Genomic DNA, 23,942 nt, shown 5'->3' with positions numbered 1-23,942 from the left:
GTGACGAGTCAAAGTCCCCGCCCCAGGCAAAGGACCCCGAGGGGTGGTAGCCGAAGCGCTGCCGCTCCACCCGTAGGAGGTACCCATCCTATCCCCGCCTCCTCGAGATGGATTCTATCTTCCCCGCCGCTCTTTGCCTCCAACGATGATCTTACAAACACCCGCGGACTCCAATCTCCGAGCCCTGTCCCGCCTCTCTGCCAATCCGTGTGCACCTTTCCTCCTTCGCCGGCCAATCCGAGAACGCAGGCCCGCGCCCGCCTTGCTGGCCAATCAGCTGGCAGAATGGCTGCCGAACTCTCCTCCTCCTGGCTGGCCCCGTGGCAGCGTTGTTCCCCTCCCGCTAGGTGCCGCGGCGCAGGCGGGGCGGTTGCTGTGCTGGGCTGCTGTTGGCGACCCCTTTCCGCAGCAGCCGGGAGCAGCAGCATCCGCAGCCGCCTCCTGACGAGTTTCGCGCCGTTGTTTGCTGCGACCCTTCCGCGAGCACAGCCCGAGCCATGCTGCTCCTGGCGGTCGCATTCATCGTGACCTTCGTCCTCCTTCTCTACGTTGTGTCGCCGCTCATCAGCCCCAAGCCTCTCAAGCTGCCTGGTGCTCACGTCGTGGTGAGTGAAGCGGCCCGGGAGGGGTACACGAAGTGCGAGGAAGGGGTGCCTCTCGCTGCCCCTTTCAGCCCTGCGCCAAGGAAGCGAGGCGGTTGGCGGGTCGCCGCCGTTCGGCCTCTGCGTCTTCCCTGCCGCGCCATGCGATGGGTGGGAGGGGGCTCCGCCTTGTCCGTTGGGTCGTGGGGAAGGGAGGGAGGCTGCTCCTTCCGAGATGGGCGCGCAGCGCTGTGGGGAAGAGTGTCCCGCTGGCAGCCAGGCAGGCAGCCGCGGGGTATGGTGGCATTAGGGGCCCCCGCAGGGAAGGCCGCGCTCCATCAGGGGTGAGCAGAGGAAGCCGCTCGATCACGGGAGCGGCGGGGGAAGGGGACACTGACGGAGAACGCAGGCGGTAGCTGCCTTGCGGGCTGGTGTTCAGCTCCACCCGGGTCTGGGCTGGTGGAAAAGGCCTGCTCTGGCAAGGTTCAGCGTCAGGGGTGCTTCTGGTTTGCAAGGAATCCTGGCTGCTCGCTGTATCACCTCAAGCTACCAAAACACGGGAGCCGCAAGTCCGAACGATAAGGAAATGACCTGTGCTGATGTCTCCTGACAACCGCTTGTCTATCTCGGTTGGCTTAAGGCAATCTTCTGAGTCACCAGAAATGCAAACCATCTGCAGTCGTAATGTTGACTTTTTGAGATACTCCTTTCGTAGTCTCGAAGTTGCCACTTACCTTGAGTTTTGTTTTAGCATCTCCCAAGGTATTTCAGTGGTGTGTGTGCTCCTAAACAAAAGGCAAAGTATGTTTGACATGGTCCTAAAAGACAAGTCAGATTTGAGGAGATGCCATGATTGATACAAGAGAAGTGGTCAGACGATGCTCAGGTACCGTTTACTCTTTTAAGTGCATAGATTACGATGTCTGTGACAATAGGCTTTGACTGTAGTCAAGGCGATAGAACTAAATCTTTAGAAGGACGTCTTCAGAAGAAAATACTGTTGAAACAGTTCTTCAATGGTACACCCCTGGAAGTTCTATGGGTGTGTGGCTGGCTGGGGGGAAGGAAACAATACCGATCACAAAGTAGTGAATTTAGATGTATGAGAGCAAATCAATTAAACATTAGAAAGAATCAGGGTCTTGGAATTATCTTTAAACTTAGCTTTAAATCTCTATGCTTTATGCAGAGAAGCTTTGGTTTACTGTTTGGTTAGATGTGCTTTTAAGGAGCAAGTAGCACTTCTACTTACAGTGGCGGTTTGGGATAATCCAGAAGTTCTGTGTTCTAGGTGCAAGAGAATTTACAGCTGAGGGGATTTTTAATTACTATTTTTAACTCTCTATAGTGCCTTTTCTATTTTGTTTTGGATTTATTATATCTGGAGGATGGAATTGTCCCAGAATAATTTAGACCTGTCCAAATCACAACAGTATTCTCAAGTTGCTTTATGCAATAGGTGTTACTTGGATTCTGTAACTGGCTTTACAGCATCATGTATTGTATGAGGTGTGTTCAAGCTTGCATTAAGGTCCTCTGGTTATGGCTCTTCCCACAGAAGTAATGCTTCTTAAGGAGGAACTCTTCAGTGCTGTGTAAAAGCAAAGGGAAAGCAGACTCCAGGGCCTTCTGAGACTTTGCAGAAATAGAATAGAAAGAAATAAAAAGTTAATGGATTTTGTTCAAAAATTTTGCTGCTTTTATATATATATGTGTGTGTGTATACATATATATATGTGTGTGTGTGTGTCTATGTATGTACTGGTTATTCCAAGTTTTGCCTGTTCTTTTTGTGTTTAAACTCTTTTTAAAGGCTCCTGTGCTGGTTCTTCTAATCAGAATGATTCATTTAGAAACACTCATGTTGAAAATGATGAGAATATTCTTGTTAGAGAAGTAATCTATAGCCACTGCCTATAACTCTTGGCTCTAATTATTTTAATAACTGAAGCTCAATTTGATAACAGTGGAAATCTTAAGAACAGTGTGCTTGAAGTCTTATAAAATTAGAAGTACAGCTAGAGGAGTAACTTCGTTAATGTATTGATGGAGGTAAAAGCTGTAGATATATTTAACTTGATACGAATCAAAATGCACTTGCAAACAATTTTATTGGTGCCACCAGTAGCAGAACTGCTTTTTTTTATTTTTACTTTAGGTATGTTCTGAAAGTATTCATGTAAACTAATGAAATATGGAGCATTTGTTTGAGTTCACTAATTCTTAAATTTGTAGATTTGTATATTAACGTTCCAAATTTTCTAGTGCGATGTATAAGGAAAAATATTTGCTGATGGTACTATAAATCAGAAATGTTTTTCAGGGAGGTTTTCCATGTTGCATGTGTAAAGTGAATTCTTACACTGAATACTGAGACTAAATGTTCTCTGCTAAGTGAAATGGATAAGAGACTTCAAGAAAATATATAAGCACCATGACATTATTGAGGGACTTCTTTGAAGTCTTCTCACAGGACAATACCAAAATCTGTTTATGGTTTGATTTAGATAAGACTGTAGATTAGCATTTGGTAATCTGTCAAATCCTAGTTGAACCCAGTCTTGAAATAAAGGACTAAAGACCTGCAAATTGCATATTTAGCCAGTTTAGCTCTCTCAAGAGGGCAAATTATTATCATTGCAGAGTAAATTATTTTTTGAAGATAAATTTGAATAAATTGTTTTTCTGAAGCAGAGGCACTCTTATTTACAAATTCTGTCTTGGGGCCTATTGAAAGTGTCATGTAAATATATCTGTTAGTATTTTTGAAGGAAAGTCATTGGGCAGCTTCTGAGGCTACTACAAACCCAATTACTGAATTTTCAACTCAAGTCAGCATTCTTTTCACTCTTAATCCTTCATGAAAAGTATTTCCCTTCACTCTTAACAATTGTGGTTAATAGATGTTTGGATTAGAGGAATGTAACTGATTCCAGCTGCCATTTGGGATAGAAATTTGAAGCAGTAAACTTGTTAAGTTTTTCTCTCTGTCCTTTCCCAGAGTCATTTACATAATGGAAGCACTCTCTGTTCTAGGCAAGACGTGCTTTCTGGGGGAATCATCATCATGGAAGTCTTAGAAAAGGACTGTAAATCATAGTGAGAATCTACAGCCCACATTACTAATGGTCTAATCTTTTTTTCTGTCTTTTCCTTTTTTTTTTTTTTCCTCCCCCTCCTTCCTACATGCCAGGTATTTTAGTGACCTCAGTGAGCATTATTAAATAAAAAGGGCTTCTCTGTTATCAAATTAGCTCAAGCATCAAATTTAGCTTATTTAAAAACACAATGCTTTTTAGATGTCTAATACTACTTGCATTGTTTCTAGCACAACTAGGAAAGTGTTCTTGAATCACAGAATGTTAGGGGTTGGAGGGGACTGCCAGAGATCATATAATTCAACACCCCTGCCAAAGAAGGATCACCTAGGGCAGGCTGCATAGAAATGCATGCAGGCATATTTTGAAAGTCTTTGGGGTCGTAGAGCTGCTGCTTCTTGCGCTGAACTGCTTTGTGCTTTGAAATCCAGAAGACTTACTTCATACATCTGTTATTTTGCCTTAACTTTCTCCATGGTTCTCAGGCTACATACTAGCACACATCACCTGTTTTGTGAGAATAAGCTATTATTTTTGTATCTGGTTGTGACAAGAGACAGGAAAATGAAAATACGTTAATGTAGTTATCACTGCTTCATGTTCATCGTGCTCACTTGCATCACATTTGACTGTGCTTTTTTTGGGATGTTACATCTGCCCTACACACATTCTCTCTGCTCCCTATTTGCACCATTTCTCTACAGAGGTCCTTTGCTTGATGGAGCAGAATGCAACAAAGCCTGTAGATGTTAGAGCAAAAGCATCTTCCTGTAAATTTCAGGAGTGATGTTTAGAAACTCTTTGCTGAAATACCAATGCCAGCACTGCCCCTCTTGTTTCAGCCTTAATCTTTCTAAAACCAGGTTGAAATTTCAGTGGGAAAAAAACCCAACAGAGTTCTTGGTGATATGAATGCAGTTTCTCAAAGCTTGTGGACTAACATTGGAAGGAAATGTAAAGATGTTCTTTGCTTTCAATTTTCCCATTCAGATTGAAAAGGGGCCTTCATTTGCACATGATTCAGGATGATCATTCCAAATTCACATCTCTAGTCTAGAAGTAGTTTCACCACTTCTGTGCAGAGCCCAGCTTGGTAACTGCAGTCAGCTTTACGGGCAGCCAATCTTGGTGTCTCAGCATTTTAGCTTGTGTTGGGAGTCCTTTCACTTGTGGTTTGGATGTATCTAAGTAGTTTGACAAGAGGTCATTTTGAGTCTAATCAGGCATACTAACTACATAGAGCAGATTAGAGGGACTGTTAGAGTGAAACTAGTTATCTTCTGTCAGAGCGCTCCTTAAAAGCATGAAGCCAGCTTGCATCTGGTGCTAAGTGAAAGTTAATAATCTCTGTTGGAGATACCATATCAGTTGGGTCTTGATTTTGATCATTCCTGCTGACAGCTCTGTACTTCGCAGTTGGACTGTCTCATCAATTGAAGCAAATTCCCAATATTTTGAATCTGAAAGTCAAACAGCAATTCCCTGTGCCTCACCACAACATTTCCATTTATCAAGGGGAAAATAAACCCTATGATCCATACAAGTGGAACTCTGTTACCTCGGATCATAGCTCAAGATGCTGGAGCTTCACCTTTTTTTGGAATAGCTAATTTGGTGCTGTGTTCTTCTCAAACACAAACAGCTCTATTGAGTTTTTATTGAACAGTGCTCAAGGGCTGGTAATACTACATTCTGAATATCTGAATTAATACTAGGATCTAATTGTTGCTTCCTGCCATGAAATTAGTCTGTGTTTTGCGTTGCTGTGACCAGGCTTTTATTTTTGCTAACTCATCTGAGGCTTAGGTTACAGTGAAATTTAAAAACAGGATCAGTGACAATTCAAATGTCTGGGACTAATGAAGTGCAGTAGTACTATAGAACTGTTGGCCACAAGAGTAAGTAACTGCAGTAACAACTTATTTAATGGAGTAAATGTGTGTTTTTCCTTAATTCTGAGCACCTATGTCAGTGACTTACCTACGTAGTAGACCTTATAAATCTGCTTAGACTGACTTCATTGCAGCACAAATCAGTTTTCATTAGTGGTAGGGTTTTGTTTGTTTGTTTGTTTTTCCCCTGTTACCTTAACATTTGTGGTGAATGTTCCTGAAAGACTAGACATCAGGAAATTAGACATTTACTGTGAGTGTGGTAGAACACTGGAACAGGTTGCCCAGGGAGGTGGTGGAGGCCCCATCACTGAAGATATTCAGGGTCTGGTTTTTTGGGACTCTGAGCAACGTGATCTAGTTGGGGATGTCCCTGCTTTTACTGCCTGGGGGCTGGACAAGATGAGCTTTAGCAGTCCCTTCCGACTCAATGTATTCTATGATTCTATGTGCGCATTAGTAACAACCTCCCGCACACTAGCAATGGCCTTTTGCCTAAAATGCTAACATTCCCAGTTAATTGAGAGAGCCTTTTGTCACTGACCTTTCTGACAGGAATCATATGCAGTGTTCTTGGGTAGAACTGTCAGTGAAGAGTTCCATTTCCTCTTCCTTGCATAACTTCAGACCTTGCCTTGTTGAAATGAATGTAAGCGTTGTTTGACAAGCCAGAGGCTTACTGGCAGTACCTTCACCTTCAAAGAATTCCTCAAGCACTGGTGTAGTTGACCTGTTTATGATATTCAGCCGTTTGCAGATGTAGTAATCAGCTATCTGTCTGTGCTGTGCCAAAACCTGAAATTGGAGCAGTCTTCCATGCACATTGATTAGTTCAAGTGCTGATGTTACCTGGTTCCTCTTGAAAACCTGTAGAAGCAGCTCGCAAGTGCTGTGGAACTGAGGTCTGCCTGAATGTATCACAATGAGTATTTTAATCTTTTCAGAGGCAAATCTTGAAAGCTGTTTTGCCAATATTCTTAATTCTGGAATTCTGCTGAAGTCCCAAATCCTTGGCACACACACCCTTACAGATTTGATGTAACTTTGCAAGCAGTCATCATTGCTTCAGAACACTGCAGACCAGATTTCACATCTCTAGAAAAAGGACGTGGATCTTGAAGTCATCCTCAAAGGTTAGTGTAGTGTGAAGCTGATCTTGCAGAGAGAATCAGTTAGAAGCTAACCTGAAGCTGCTGTCTAATAACAGAGGAAGCTTAAAGAACTGAAATTAGTCTTTGTGAATGTTACACCCGTTCTTGGCCCATTTGTGACTGCAGATGAACCAGGCAGAAACCATTGACTGTGTTATAAGTCTTTGCGATGGTTATTTGACTTAGAGTAGGTTATTCTTGAAGATTAATATTGATAAAATACTCATATGAAAGAAGTTTAGTGGCTCATGGGAGTGTTCTCCTGACTCTTCTGACTTTACTGTCTCCAGGAGTGGAATGAATTATCATTAAGGATAATGCATCTCTGAAAATGAAAGTGAGGTGCTGGCAGATGAGGAAACAACACAAGGCTTTTGCTGGGTTTTGAAGTTGGAAACTTGGGATCTTTGCTCTCCCACTGATTAACTCAATTCCTCAGTATATTTTCCTTGGTTCCTCAATATGTTTTCTCATACTTAAAACGGAGTTGATACCTTACTTTCTCTGAAGTCTTATGAAAGCTTTTGATGACAAAAAATTACAATTGACAGAGCAGTGTGAATCACTTCTTTTTTGTAATTATTAGGAAATCTGTATTTCAGACCTTGTTTCATCAGCAGAATTATTTTTACAATAACTGCTTTTAGGCATTTTGCTGCAATATTTTCTTAACTATAACCTTTCAATATGCTGTTAAAAGAAAATTCCAATAATTGTAAATATAAGGAAGATACCACTGTTTATAGGACCAAAGGCATGTGCATACTGAGGCTGGGCTTAAATGAACCAGTCATCTAAAGGCAGTGTCAGATGTTTTCATATTAGTCAAAAAGCGAGGTCAGGGTTGATACTGATGCCTACATGTTCCACATGGAGTTCTTAACTAGGTTTATTGGGGGGAGGGTACTGAAAGCAGTGTTAAGATGACTTTAACCTGTATATTAGTATCATTTGGCAGCACATTCTCATGCGAGATACAGTGTCAGGCTGTGGTCATTGCCTTGCTGAACTATTAATGTACTGTTTGCATATAAAATTACTCAGTGCTACAGTTTAGAGGAAGAAGAAAAGGTAATGGAAGTATAGGTGTTGGCATCCAAATAAAACTGGAATTACAGCACACACAGTTCAAGGTCCAGGGGACCTAGGGGATTGAGAAATACTGAACAGAAAGTCAGCTGTTTAATTTTTGTTTGGGTTTTTTTTAATAAGAAAGAAGGTATTTTCTGTTCGTTTGTTTGATGGTATCTTCAGCAGACAATCTACAACTGTTAATTTCACAAATAATTTCTATTGGGACCAAGTATGAAGGGGCAGTATGTATGTAATTGTATTTTTGTGACTAACATTAACAGTGATTTCATACTTAACTACTTGGGCTTTTGGAAATAACATACAGAACTTGGTCAAGCATGTGAGGATGCCCACATGGGTCTAAGTGTCTGATGTGAGAAATGAGCAAAAAAATGCTACTGAGATAAAACTGGGTTTGGAATAGAAATAAACAGTCATCAATCTATTAATTTTTCATTCATATTCAATAAATAAACTTAACTTGAATGTACCTTCTATGTTTGTACTTCATTTGGTGATATACTAAACCCAGTATATTTTTAGAATTTTTCATTTGATTTGACTGTTATCATATGGGAGATGGGGTGAGAATAGTGGACTAACACTGCTATTTCCAACTAACTTAGGTAACTGGAGGCTCCAGTGGAATTGGAAAATGTATTGCTATTGAATGTTACAAGCAAGGTGCTTTCATAACACTGATTGCAAGGGATGAGGTAAGTGTATGTGTATTTTTCCTGGCTAAACTGTTCACAAAATCTCCCATGGCATAATTTTGGAATTTATAATTATTCATGGTTTCTTCAGTGTACATTTTAAGGGGAATCTTAAGCATTTCAAATTAATGCCTTTGAGTAGCAGAGGTGGCTGCCTTTTTTAGGAGTGTAGCTGAACATGGAATTTATGGTTAGTTTGCCTTAAAATTCTTTCAGTGGTATGACTTCTGTTAATGGCATTCATTACTTGACTGTCCAGATCTGTGGCAGAGGACAAAAAGCCTATATTCTTTACAACTGTAGAGTTTCTCTCCAGTAACTGACAGTTTGGGGCTTAAAGACAATTCTTAAAATTCGTAGATTATTTTGTCGTCTAATGAGCATTATATCATACCATACTTTTTGCTGGTGAAAAACTAGCAAAAAGTGATTTTAAGAGATTTTCTTGTCAGCCCATTTATAACATGTTCATCAAGACAGCTCTGGAGGAAAAAGGATTAGTTGGTTTTTTGGTAACTAAAAGGTATTCAGAATTTAGTTGGAATGGGACTGTTTTCGTAATGGGTTGTTATTTTATTTGTAGAGAAAAAACTAGTTTTCAGGAAATAAAAACACTTAACCTTTTTGGGGTGAGGCCTCAGTCCCAGCTGTCTTTGGTATTTTACATACACTTGAACTTTGCATAACTTTGAATGCAGACAAAATCAGCACAACTTTTCTTGTAATAACCCAAGTTTTCTTGAAAAGAGTATAGCAATTTGAATTTACTGAATATTAGTTTAATTTTTATAATTGTGACAGTGATTGTTCTTAGTTCATGTAATATTACATAAATGTAAAATAGAACCAAAATACAGGGGAAAAAAGTTAATACCTAGTCTTAAATGCTCTGTGTAGTTGTAAGAAACAAAAGCATTAAATCTGCAGGGATTATTATTGGCTTTAGAAGATGAAGTGAAAAACAGATAAGCAAGTTCTGGTAGCTAGAGGGATTTAACGGTTTCATCCTATCTGTGAAATGACAATAGTAAAGTGTTACAACTAGTTGAAGGTAACTTTTTTGGATTTTAGGCAATGTTGTTAAGCCTTGATTAAATACTGAAGGCTAAATTGCTCTCAGAACTGCAATGCTGTTCTTGTATCCATTTCAGAACAAGCTGTTGCAGACAAAGAAGGAAATAGAGAAGTATTGTGTAAATGACAAGCAGGTAAGATCACTGCTAACAGCAGCTGTTGTGTGTTTTGTTTAAGGTAGTCACTACAACAGAGTTGAGTAGTCCTGTCTTTGAAACAGCTGTTTGACAAAAAGGAGTGAGGACTCGGTATTTCGATAAAAAATACCAATTTGCTTACATAAGACGTTATGAACTCTGCTAGATTTTATGTTGCCTATAGGGGTAGTGCATTAGCCTGCTTTTCTTAGAGAAAGAGATTGATGTCTTCAGCTGTAGGTGTCATGTGTTTTATTGAACTGCAGTTTACTGTCACTCAACAATTGCTTCTGATCTTCGGAATGAACTGGAAGTACCAAATTTATTTTCAAATCTCTTGGTTTTTGCAATTCATGAATGCAGTGATTGTCTTGGGAAAGAGGTTTAGATATTTGTTTCAAGGTTTAGTTCACTACATCATAATCGTGTTCCTTTTCCTCCCGAAGTACTCTAGCAGATACAAGTTAAATTTGTGACTCCTAAACACTGAGGCTACTTTGGTGAATAGATGCACTTGTTCATAAAGGCACTATTTTAGAGCTTGCACTAGCTTAAAATAGGTAAGCTTACAATGAAGATGAAATGCTAAAATTATTGAAATCAAGGGGAGAGGAAAAAAACAGTGTTGAGGCTGTTGACATTTTTGATGTCTCCTTTCTTGTTCCAGTACTGTTGTTACTTTCATGATTACAAATACAAGCAATTTATTTATCTGGGAAAGGAGATTTGAATTGATAAATTTGGTATTCTGTTGAAAAGAAGCAATGGAAAAAAAAAAAACCCAAATATTTACAGGCAATAATATTAGTACTTGCTGATACAAAATTTTCTTTCTACCTCCATTTATAAGATTCTGTCTCTAGTTCCTTATATTTTTGTCAAATGGCTCAAGGTGATTTATTTTTTTCCCCATGCATGCTGCCTTACTCAGATCAACTTTATTTGAAAAACTAAACCATTTGAGGTGAGGAGAAACTGTTTTGCCCATTTGAAATAGATACATGAATACCAATAACTTTTTTTTTGAGCTGCTTTAGTGGTTTGCTAAGCTTAGCATTAAAGTTAATCCCTTTTCAAACACCGTGTCAGGATGTTCTTGTTAAAATCTATACAAACTGGATAGATGCAGACTTCAAAAAATATTACTTGATGCCTGCTCATAAGAGTTTCAGTTAAAACCTCCAAAAAGTGCCTTCAAGGTTGAGCAAGGTCCAGTGTGGACTGAACAGGACTGCTTTTGCAGAAGCAGCTTTAGATTTGCAGCCAGTTAGGCTGGCTCTTGGTCACTTGAAAGAAAGCCTGTGTGATCTAAACGCAAAGGGCAACTGGGGGAAGCAGGGAGTCCCAAGGCAGATCTGCCACTGAAACAGCAGATCAGAAGCTGGGAAGTGAGGGTAGCTGAACCGCTGCTGAAAGAGCATAGAGAAAGTTGTCTGAGGTAACTCATGTATGCCAGAGACTGTTACTTTTACTTGATGTCAAGCTAAAAGGCCAGAGATCCTCAGGTAAGATACTATTTTTAATTTTTTTTACATGAGCATATCCTGTCCCTGTTCAGTTCTTGGATATATACATGCAAACAGATTACATTGGTAACCAGGGGCTGACATCAATGTACATTTTATGGTTTGACATTTGCATGTGATTTATTTAGAGTGTTGACACTACAGCCTCTGTAGGTATAGGTGTGCAGTGGGACAAAATCCTTGCCCTTGGTGATTTGCCTGCAATACTTTTTAAAATCCCTTTCCTAATAGACTATATTCCCAGTTACTTCACTGGGAGTTGAAATGATCTTTTATTGTGAAGCTTTTTTATTAATCATCCAGCACCAGGACAAAAGGTGAGGAACAGAGCTAGGGATATTCGACTATTTCTGGCAGCATATTCTGTGTCTTAGGCGTGGGTCTGGTGCATGCTTTGGAGTGAAGGTAATCAGTATATTGTAGCAGAAGAAAGAACATACAATAATAGAATCAAAGAGGTGAATTGTACAAAGGGATAGTCAATAAAATCAATGGTAGTTCCTGAATGTGTTGTTCATGCTATGAATAACTAATGCCATACATTGACCAACTGCTTCAATTTTGATACAGAGCTACGAGTTTTAACCTCACTGACCTTGCAAAGACCTCCAAATAATAAAACAATGTAGTTTTTGCTCAACTGCAATTTTGTTGTTAAACTTACGTAAAAGATAAATATTTTCAAAGTGTAATAAATGCCCTTAGGGAAGATACATGCAGACCTGCCAATAACTTGTGCCCCAAGTTTACTGGGATACCCAACTAGACACAATGCTGGGAGGCAGGAATAGCCAACCTGCTGTACAGGATAGGCAAGCATATTCTGTTTATGCAGCTAAGAAATGTTGCAGCCTGACCAGAGGCAGAACTGACAAATGACTAGCTACCAAAGCAGCTAATTACCCTATGGTAGGCTTTTTTTGGTGTGTATACACGTGTCTCCATGGCAAGTGGTCATGGTGATGCTTATTACAAACTGGTGATGCCTTAATTTCACCTCAAACTGAGTTTAAATGAATTGACCAAAGTAACAGAAGGTATAGAATACAAGAGTACCTTCTTTTATTGTGCTAAGAAAATTGCTTTTCAAGATGAACTGCCCCAAAGCTTGGCTGATTGCTCAGCTCAGAGGGCAGCTTTTGTTAACACCTGGCCAAGCTACCACAAAACTTAGACATGGTTGCCATCTGGTTTTGGTCATCCTGACCTGCCAGCCCTCCTCCCTCTCTCACCAGACCAATGCTTATTTTATTTTGTTCTATATCTTTCAAACTAGACCACATAATCTCTGGTTTCCAGACAAGAAGCAAACCTATATACATTACTTCACTTTTTAGATGTTTATGACACTGCACAGCTAGTCAGTTTCTCACAGAATTTCTATGTTGTCCTTGCAGTGTCCCAATTGCCCATCCAAAAGTTAGAACTTGTTTTATAAATTTTGGAAAAGTTTTTTTGCACTACCAATACCACAGTTTCAGAATGATGCTCTACAACAAATGCTTTTCTGTGGTAGGGGGAAAAAATATTTTTTCTTAAAAAGATAAGCCTAAACCACACGAATGGTTCAACTTGCTTTTAGCACCGCTGAAAGTTAAATGGAGCACCATGGAATTTTGTCTGCCCAAATTAAACTTTAGTAAAAACTATTCTGTGCAAATAACTTCTTGTAGTGTGTCTTATTAAGGTAAATTAGAAATGATGCTTTGCTCAGGAGTAGCTGCTTTGATCTTATTGAAGTGCTGATTTGTTCTTAATGTAATCTTTAGTATACTAGAATGAGTGAGAGGGGAGATGCTCACAGGGGCAGGAATTGCTTGCTTCAGTGTGGGAGAAGTGCAAACTGTCCTGTCAAAAAGACTTCTTGCTTTTCTGGAAAGGATAAGCAATTGGCTTTTTTTCCTCTTGAAAGTTACTGGACTTACTGTTGTAAAAAGTGTTCTTTTGCTTTCCTTTTCTAGGTTGTATTATGTATTTCTGTTGATGTGTCTAAAGACTACGAACAGGTGGAGAATGTTCTAAAACAGGTGAGGAAATAACTGATTCATCTATGTATCTTAAGAAGTGTATCTGTATGTGATATATTTCTAATGAAAATATTTTTTTATTATGATATTGTTCTATAGGAAAGGGTTTTTACCTCCTAAAGAACATCTTAACCTCTATCACTTCTTCCAGGCTCAGGAGAAGCTGGGGCCAGTTGACATGCTTGTAAACTGTGCAGGAACATCAGTTACAGGAAAATTTGAGGATATTGAAGTGAATTCTTTTGAAGTAAGTGAGCATACTTTTTTATTATGTGATGATTTCTTATTCAGCCATTCTAGCAATTAGATTGCATTCCTGTGTCTTTGCTGACTTTGCTTTGCATGAATAGTTACATGCTTGATTTGAGATGGTATCCTTAGATTTGTAAGGCCTCCCTCCAATTTCTCAACTATTAGTCCGCTCATGGGTCAGAACAGTGAATTGTCCCTCTGGAATGGAGAGTCTTCAAGAGAGCAGAAAGGTCTGGCATGTATTTTTACAATTCAATGCACTGTTAAAGGTAGTCTCATTTTTTTTCTGCTGAATAATTTTTCTAACCTGTTTAAGAAAAAAAATGAGCTGTCACCAGTGTTCAACACTGAGGTGCACAAATTGTTTGCAGCTGAGAAGCTGCTGTTCTGATGATTAAAAGACCCCCCAAAAATGCCAAGCCCCTGTAGATTGGTTACTTTATGAACAGAGCCCTATCTACAGATAATATTAAATCATCTGAAAATACAAAATAAGCATCATATTGTAATAAATTTGAGTCATCCATTCTGTTGCTTATATAGGCTGTCAGTTTTGGTTTAGGCCTTCTAGAGAGAGAAATTAAAGATTTCTCCTTATCCTGCCAAAGATTAAGATCTTTGAAATGCAAAAATATAATAAAATTTTACTGTTTCCTGTTTTAGAAATGTCTTTAAACTTTGATTTTAGTATGTATGAATACATTATGTGTAAATGGATTGCTTTTTGAACACTATTTAAATTCAATTTTCCCTCATATATTCTTTCCGTTGAATGCCATATGGTTCACCATATTACCATTTTTCTAGTTTCTGTTATGCAGGTAGAGTGGATTTCTTTTGGCTTGATATGAGATTTTTAGCTATAAAACAGTTTATGAAGCTGTAGAATAGAAAACAATTGTTTCTTTTGTCAGCTGATAGAGCTGCAAGTCTAGTGAACTTTATTGTTCAAGCAGAAATAGAGATTTTTTTTTTTAATATAAATAATACCAAACAGCTGAATGTGGGATTCAAATATATTAATATCGTTTGTACAGAGATTAATGGCAGTCAATTACCTGGGTAGTGTTTACCCAAGTCGAGCAGTAATCGCTACCATGAAGGAACGAAGAATGGGAAGGATTGTGTTTGTATCATCTCAGGCTGGGCAGCTAGGCCTGTTTGGTTATACAGCTTATTCTCCAACAAAGTTTGCTCTTCGAGGGTTGGCTGAAGCCCTGCAAATGGAGGTATGTGTGCAATAACTGAAGTATTTTTGATTGTAAACATAAATACTTTTTTTTTTTTTAAACTAGCAGCACAGCACGTTTTCATTTAAATAGTTCTCTTTCTGTCTTGTGCAGCACTAATATTGGAGTGCTGCACTGGCCCCCTTTTTGGCAGCAAATACTTTCCTGTTGCTCTGTATGATGTTGCAGAAACTAAGCTGATTTCAGTTGCGTAAGAGGAAAGATTGAATCTGTTTCTAGAGCTGAAGATGACCACAATTTTATGAACTACTTATTTTGAAAAGGACTTGGATTTTAAGTCATATTCAATAAAAGTCTTTGAATTTCAAGGCTCTAAGAGCAGAATGGTATTGAAGATCCCATAGATGCATGAGGGGTGGGACAGTGATTCCCAGCTTGTTTGTGAGGCCTTGGTAAGTGGTGTGTGAACCATATGAAACGGTAAAGCTCGCAAGGTGGAATCTGAGGATTGTCCACAGAAATTGTGTGGACAGTGGTTCATCCTTCTACATTTTGGTATATATGAGCTTTTTATAGTGCCATGATCTAATTTTATGCTTAAGTCCAGACTAGAACTCAAAAACTATTATTATTCAGTGGAATGAGGTTGGCAGGTACATTGTAGTAAGACAGGTAAAATTGATTTGGAAATTACTTCCGTTATTTTTCTGTTGAGAGTGTGTATTTTAGTTAACTGTTTAGAACCAAACACAGACGCTTACTATATAGACTCTTGCATAGTCCCTGTTCTGTTCAATGTAGTTGCATGCCTTGATCAGGCGAAGGATGAGGTCTTAAACTGCCAAATAGAACAATGTGACAGCAGTGTCTTTCTTAGGCTGGTGACAAATATTTTTGTGAAGATTGAATTATTCGAAACTAAAACCAAGGTGTTTGTGGACCTGTGATGTGGTATTTTAGTGTTTTCAATATAGAATGTTTAACAATATAAGTAAAAATTCTTAGCACTTTATGCTTCACTTTATTGTAGCCCTCTGAATATTTTCATTAAAAGCTTCTTTATTTGTATTGGAGTACGAATTTGCATTGTATTAGTTTTTCAGTAGTGCAATAAGTGATGTATTTTTTGTGTGTTTGTCATAGAATTACATAACTAAACGCAGTCCTTGACATGAGACCTACTTTTCCTCAGTTTTTTACTTTCTTCTCCTTAGACTTTGATCTCATTCAAGTTTATACCATGGGTTGAAAATTCTTGTGACTTGAGTATACGTCTTAACAATAACAAATTTGAATTTTACATTTTTGGTGGATTTTCCTCATAGTTGTTCATCAATGAAAATATTTTTACTTGAGCAACAATAAAAAAGTGTGCTACCAAGCCTCAGTGAAAGCCATTTCTGACTTTGTGTTCATGAATGTTGGATACTACTGTTTAGTCTTTTTTAAAATTTGAAATTAATAAATTACAGAGCTAAAATAGTTTCATGTTCCTCCTACATGTCTTGAAAAACACTTAACTCTGCATTTGGTATAAATAATTTGATTTTTTTAGGTATTTTTATGAAACAAACCAACATAACATGGTTAAAAATGTTTGCTGTTCTGCTTTCTCATTGGACAATTTTCCCAGTTTTGTTAGTGCTGAGCGAGGGTGATTAAACACTAGAAGCAATTTAATTCATGCTCACTTTGTTTCTTCTGTGTGAGATAAATTAATGAAGTTATGAGGGACATCTAAAGGCTGTCAGTATTAAGATAACCCTTACTTTTGTAAAATACAGGTAAAACCTTATAATATCTACGTAACGGTGGCTTATCCTCCAGATACTGACACACCTGGCTTTGCAGAAGAAAGCAAAACAAAGGTAAATTATCCTTCAGTAATACTGTAATGTTCTTAAAGCTTCACTTTGTAGTAAGCAATGCATTGCAGTTTTCATTCACTTCCATTGTACTTCTGAAATCACTGCATGTTAAGATTTTAAGAAGTATTTTTAAACAGTTCAGTTTCATCAACTTAACTGCTCAGAGTTAAATAGCTTGCAGAATAATTTAGTATAGTTTATTGCTCCTGGCTTTAAATGGAAGAACTACTTGCCTTTAATATCTGAAACACTGCAAAGTTGTTCTGTATGTAATCAAAATACTGTTGTGGACTGGTAAGCTATGAAACCACTATTTACTTTGATATCAAAGCCTAATGAGCTAAAAATAAAGTTCCTATTTTGCCTCTCGATAATATGCAGTTGTTCTGATAGATGTGACAGATCAAAATAAACCTCAGTTCCTTCACTGAAGTTTGGAAACTAAGCATGCTGAATAAATATATGTAATGACACACAAATAGTGGCTGTTGCCTAATATTAAAGGAGGAAGGAAACTCTGTTGCATTGCTTTTGTAGTGCAAATAATGGTATTGTGTTTCAGAAGGTTGTGTCAGCAGAGGACTTTTTCATTTGGCTTTCCTTAAAAGTGAAAGTTTTGACCTCCAAACCTTTAGTCATCTCTCATAATTTGGCATGTCCCATGAAGTATAGTTCCAAAAACTACATTCTGGCTCCCTGTTGAGACTGAAGTATCAGGTATCGTATTTATTTGCATAGTCTGAACTAGAAACTTGATATCCAAAGAGGTCAGCCTTTTCAAGGTGCTCCATCATGTATCATAGGAAGTTTTGTCTTTCACCCATTGTATAGGAATCAGTAGGAATTATATAACACAATTCTTATTTCATCTTTCCTTGCTATAGATGCTCTGTGTTAAATGTACACTTCCACAGCGTAAGACATGCAGATATATCTATAGCTTGCTTATTCTCTGCTCTGGCCTTTTTTTTTGTTTTGTTTTCCCTTCATAATAGCCTATTTCAGGGGAATAAAGTCACCAGCAAAAAGCACTGCTCATCTGAGACTACTCTTTTAAAGACATTCAGTGAGGTTTATTTGTGAAAAAAGTGTTGTCTTTTAAGCAGAGACTTAAGCTGTGTTTTAGCATACATTAAGTATTGTGATAGGTCATGCACCTTAAATGTAATACTGCACTGCTTTGACAGTTCGGATACTCATTTATTATTGTTGCATTTGTTTAATACTACTTAGTGGAAAAAATCTGTCTCTGTAGTTTGCACCTCTTTAGTACTAGACCATTTCTTTTTGTAATAATTGAATATAAAAAAAGGAAAATGTCAGGAAGTAAGAAACTGGGATACAGTTTTCCTGTGTTTAATGATTAAGTTTTTTTGTTTGTTTGGGAGGTGTGTGGAGTTTTTGTTCATTTTCGTTCACCACTACTGAGACAGAAGAATAGTGAAGAGGTGATTGGGTACAGTCAGCATGGGTTTACAAAGGGCAAATCCTGCCTGACAAACCTGGTGGCCTTCCATGAACAGGTGACAACATTACTAGATGAGGGGAGAGCAACTGATGTCATTTACCTGGACCTGAGCAAAGCCTTTGACACTGTCCCACACCACATCCTGGTCTCCAAACCGGTGACACATGGGTTTGATGGGTGGACCACGAAATGGATAAAGAACTGGCTTGATGGCTGCACCCAAAGAGTGGCTGTCAATGGCTCCATGTCCCAGGGGAGGCCAGCCTGCTCTAGTGTGAGGTGTCCCTGCCCATGGCATGGGGGTTGGAACTAGATGATCCTTGTGGTCCCTTCCAACCCTGACTGATTCTATGATTTGTTTGGTTTGGGGTTTTTAGGTAAGTGCTTTACAAATGACAGCTGTGCTTTGGCTGGCTGGCTAGCCAGGTGAAATATTTAATTTGTTTTCTGACTGCCTTTTTTTCAACATGTTATTGACCTTAGCCTGTTGCTTCCGAACAGCTGCTATTTTTCCCCCCAAAGTTATAGTATTTAATTACTGTTGACATCTCTACATCTCTTTCAGATTAGTTGATACTGTCCAGCAAGCTCAAAAGTACATAGGGGTTATGAGCTGTATGACTGTCAGAAAGCATGTAAAAGGTGTTTGTATGTCGTTTCTTCTGGCAAAGACACTGATTTCCCCTCTGCCTCCCCTTTTAAAATACACAGACTGGGAAACTAAAAAAAAAAATCGCTGAACCTGGTCAGTGAAATTGAGATTCATAATCCTGCAGATACTTGGAAACAGGCCTGTTTCTTTAAAATTTAATTTCTGTAGCACTTGGGATTGGTAATGAGAAACTTGTGGTTGCTCAACTCTTTCCTAGAAGTGCTTTTATTAAAACACTACTGGTATTTGACTAGACTCAAATGATTTTTGTTTTATTTTTAATTTTTTTTCCTTCTCTCTTCATTAAATGTAACTGAACTAGCCATTACATCACGTTGACTTGAGACCAAGTACTCTATTCTCCCTACTTTAGCACTGTTTTTTCTTCATCAACAGAACCATCTATTGTAACATATATGAGCATTTAAATAGCTTCCTGTGCAGTTAGCTCCCTCATTGTTGTATTTGTTAAAAGGACAGGAATGACAAGCATGTTTCTAACAACTTCAAAGCATATTTTTGCTGTTTCTTTTTAAACAGACCAGACTTGTTTGGAAGCTGCTTTTTTTTTTTTTTTTTGGTGTGTGTGAAAGAAGTTGTGGTTGCTAAAATAACTGCCATAATTGCATTCTTCTAGTTAGGTAAAGTGGCATATACACTCTGAAACATGAAGAAATAAAACACAGTGATAGATTTTGGTGGATACTAGTGTGTGGAGTTTGAGAATTTTTTTTAAGTTGTTTCATAGGATCTTAAAATATTATAGGCTTAACTTCATCTATTTAAGAAAACCCCCTTAAATTAACTAATACAGGTGTCTGTCGAGGAGATATAGTCTAAGTATTGCTGAAAATAAGTTACTTGGGGAAATAATGCTTTCATATTTTATTAGTACTAAACTATAGAGGGGGAGAAGTGCTACTGAGGGGAAAGTTGGCATTTATCTTCATAAAATATTAGACTACTATTTATGGAGGTGCTTTTATCTCTAAGTGGATGCTCTGGGTGACAGTGTGATACCACTTGCTAACAATGATGTCATCCATGACAAAAGACCCAAAAGCAAAATTTGGCCTTCATATTTTTTGTCTGCTTTGTATTGTTAGTCAAACTTACATTGATGTTTTTCTACTAAAGCCCTTAGAGACGAAGCTAATTTCTGAAACCTCATCTGTTTGCCAAGCAGAACAAGTTGCCAGAGTTATAGTCAAAGATGCCATAGTAAGTAAATTACCTTTTTTAACTGGGTTTGTCATTGCAGAGATTTGGATTGCATGTGATGCTTGTTTATGGCTGTAAGACAAGGGTTAAGTTAAGAGCAAAATCTATTTACATGTGTCATGGTTTGAGCTGGAAGCAGCTCTGGACTGAGGGCAGAATGAATTTACCCCAAAGGAGTAAATAAACACTCGCACAGAATTGGAGATAAGTAGAAATACTATTTACAAAAGTAAATAAAATACAAAAGGTACAAAGGCTTTTAAAAGGCTTACGTATGCACACAATCAAAATCAGCTCAGGCCTAGCTCTCTAGCTGGGCCCACCAGGCTGAAACAAGGCCAAGACCTCCCTACCAAACTAGGCCTTGGTAGGCTCAGAGCAGGCCCAACTGACCCTCCCCCAGGACAGGCCTGCCAAGCCTCAATGCCCCCCACCTCCATCCCTCCCAAGCCTCAGTGCTCCCTCCGCTAGCGGGCACACTAGGCCCAGCTGTGCAGCAGGAAAATAGCTTGCCCACCAGGCTGCAGACGGCCACACTCCCTCACAAACCGAAGAGAGAGTAGCCACCTGTGCAGGGAGCAGAGAGGAGGGAGAAAGAGACAGAATGGCTGTGAGGTCTGCCTATATAGGGAGATGCAGGCTATAGGATGGAATAAAAATTTATGATACCCTGTGTCCACTCCCTGAGATGGACTGTCCAGCCCCCTTGGACTCTGTCTTTGGAGGACTTTTATCTCTATGGTAGGACACTTAGTCTCTAACCTATAACAACATGACACAGTGCTCTTTGTTGGATAGCTTGGCCAGGAAATATTTAATTCTTTTCCTACTGTGCCCGCAAATGATTTTATTCAATCACTTGGAACCAAAAAGTATCTGAAGCTGTATATTAGACAGAACCAAATGATGCATGAGTACGATGCAATGTCAGTCAGAATCTGCCTTTGAGACTTCAAGGCACTAAACTGTTGAATTCTTGTGTATCAAGTACCATTTGTCTGACCTCAAAAGCTTTGTTGGGCTCTTTTTTTCTTCTTGAAGATGCAACACATAAACACAAAATTGTGTCTGTTTTGGAGGTGAGGAGTTTTCAAAGCAAGTATTACCTCACAGAGTTTTCAGTATTCTGCTTTTTGGTGCTAAAGAAAATAATCATCTCTAATTTTAAGCATCTGGTATTTCTACACTGTGCTTTTGAGCAGTTTGGATGATATCTTAGTTCAGACAACTGAGAGACTAAAACAAAAAAGGTAGCTCTGTACCGTAGGAATTCACAGTCCTCTGAGGTGTGTTTTGGGAAATAACCAAATCTCCTAATTCTTTACAACTTTGTATAGATCCACTTCTAACCCTGTTTCAGGTGCACTACCTTCTCTTTTTCACTTCTGCATTCCATAGATTTAGTACTGTGCCATTTTTGAAAGTCTGTTTTCCAGCATTAAGTCTGGTGGAAAAAAATGAGTAGTCAAAAACCAAACAACCAAACATTTTCCTTTTGTCTGTACCCCTTCTTCTGCCAGCTGAACTGCTTAGCAGGCTGTATATCTCACTATTTTGAGGAGGGCAAGCTAAAAATCCTTGGCATAGATGAAGAAAGACGTGTTACCTAGCATTTGAAATACATCCCCCTGCCAAATCTCATGTGATAACAAACTGATTTTACCAAAAGGCAAGCAATATTTTATCATACTCTTGTAGTATTGATTGGTGATCTGACAGTTAGTGTGTAATTCTGTCTCTAAAATATATGTATATCAGGATCCAAACATGCATTTTCTCCATCAGTAAGCATACTACAAGAAGAAACTTAGAGCCTTTCTAGTTTGTAAAGAAATCTGTAGTAATTTAACACACATCTCTAAAGAAAGGTTAGCTTCCTTGTCCATTTTTTAAGTGAATGCCTTTTGGAATGGTGCTATTTACTACAAAATAGTCCTGAATATTTTGATTCTTAATTGTGTTATATTTTCTTGCATAAAAATGTTTGCCAATTACATCAATCAGCTATATTCAAGAACATGAAACAAGACACATCACAAATTGCCACAACTGGGTAAATTACTTTTTTCTCTTATTTGCTATTTACTTTCCATCCAGCAAGGGAATTTTAACAGCTCTGTTGGATCAGATGGTTACATGCTATCAATACTGACAAGTGGAATGTCACCAGTCACTTCTATTACAGAAGGTCTTCAGCAGGTAAGGTTTGAGAAGCCGCCCAGAGTCACAGTTTCTTATACTTTAAAATACTTTAAAATGTAGAACATTATGCAAATGTTGATTAATTTATTTTTCCTATCAAATGGCTGTTAATACTGTGGAGACCTGGTTTTATTTTCAAACTGAAGCAGCAAATTGGTAAGATTACTACCTGCTGTTACACAGTTATGACAGTTTCCACAAGTCTGTTTTCTTGAGATTATATAACACACCTGCCTGGCACTTTTTATTTCACAAATAAATAATAAGATGCAATTTGGGATCTTCAGTGAGTTGAAAAACGTTTCTTTCTGTTTCCAGGTTGTTTGCATGGGCATTTTTCGCATCATTGGCCTATTTTACCTAGGAAGTTTTGACAACATAGTTCGTCGCTGCATGATGCAAAGAGAAAAATCTGACAGTGCAGATAAAACTGAGTAATCTTTGCTTTAAATTAAAAGAAGAATGTCCAACAGTCCTGGACAGCTTGCTGCTTAAGTGGGACTCAGTTTTTCTTCTGAAGGATTTAGAGTGGAAGTACTTGGTATATGTGAGAGATGAGTCCCCTCAAAAGCTATGAAAGAAAACAAAGGTAAAACTCCAGAAACTGCCAAACTATGCAAAAGTGTGAATGAGGATTAGCGGTATCATTTTTGTGACTGTGTAATTTGAGTTGGAGAGAATTTGGGGAACTTGTAAGTGATCTGCAGAGCAAAATTTGAGGTGAGCTATGTGTGGTAATTCTGGACAAATGCTTAAGTTTTCTCACTTTGGTGCTTATGGATGAACTAAGTACCATGACAGACTGGGCTGAAGTTGACTGAAATCCCCTGAACAAGATGGTACCTTTTGCTAATGTTTTGGGACCGTTTTTAATTTTGAGAGTTAACTTTTCCTTTGGCCAGTCTACAGATCCTTCTGTCAGTGACAGCTTGCTTTATTCTATACAAGATGCAACTGTGGAAACCTTAAGATTGCAGGTACATTTGTACCATCCAAGCTTTCTCAGGCTGGGAGTAATTAAAAAGTATGCTTTTAATATGTGCATACTTTCTAAAGGGAGATGAAGAACCCATTCCCACAGAGAAAATGCTAGGAGACGGGATTGGGTCTGTAGCTCTCTTGGTCTTTGAAGTATGTTGGGGCGGCAGGGGGGGTTGGAAATCAGTACCGAGTACGTTGATCTTGACTTTCAGCATTTTAAGCCATTGAAATTATGTAAAATTTTTACAGATACTTATCTGCCAGTTTTTGCTGTGGAAAGGAAAGTAGCTTAACGCTACTGTTATGCACATTATTTTTTCAAAGCTGCAAATGATGAGCCAAACCAGTAGTTGATGATAGAACCAATTGTAATTAAAATGCCAGGCTCTTCTAGTAGCAGGAATGTAGCTTTTGAGGCAGAGGGGTCCGGAGGGAGAAGGGTGTTTGTCAGAATGGCATTCCACTCTTAAGTTTATCACCACACAGTAAAGCTTTCACATGATAAGAAATTACTTCAAATGCTCTCCTTCTATGCCCTACTTGTAATTTGTTTCATTTATACATTATACGAAACAAGGCTGCTCAATAACTGCTTCAGAATACACAGAACCCAGTGGTTGTTTCTAATAACTGTAACTTTACACTGAAAAAGTGTGATGCATAACAATGATGTTTTAAGGGTGCACTGTACATATACACTATGTAAAGGACCACTACAGCAAGTGCCTTGTGAGTTGCTTTTTGGTTTTGTTTTTTTGTTGTTTTTTTTTTTTTTTTCCAAAAGCTGCATATTTTGTACTTGTTAGCATTGCTATGTTCTCAATGTCATAGT

The 23,942-nt window shown here is 38.5% G+C and overlaps 1 protein-coding gene across 1 annotated transcript; it reads left to right on the top strand.

Annotated features, from left to right (window-relative positions):
* Positions 1-497: 497 nt before the first annotated feature.
* KDSR (3-ketodihydrosphingosine reductase) lies at positions 498-22,567 on the top strand. The gene is made up of 10 exons (XM_054381760.1): positions 498-605; positions 8,423-8,512; positions 9,664-9,720; positions 13,211-13,276; positions 13,428-13,523; positions 14,566-14,757; positions 16,503-16,586; positions 19,844-19,927; positions 22,025-22,126; positions 22,448-22,567. Exons 1-10 carry the CDS (start codon positions 498-500, stop codon positions 22,565-22,567), a joined length of 999 nt encoding a protein of 332 aa, XP_054237735.1.
* Positions 22,568-23,942: the final 1,375 nt, after the last annotated feature.

Source organism: Indicator indicator, chromosome 6, assembly GCF_027791375.1.
Source record: "Indicator indicator isolate 239-I01 chromosome 6, UM_Iind_1.1, whole genome shotgun sequence".
Lineage (NCBI taxonomy): Eukaryota > Metazoa > Chordata > Aves > Piciformes > Indicatoridae > Indicator > Indicator indicator.
Note: the sequence above shows the minus strand (reverse complement) of the source record. Positions and strands in the feature narration are given on the sequence as shown.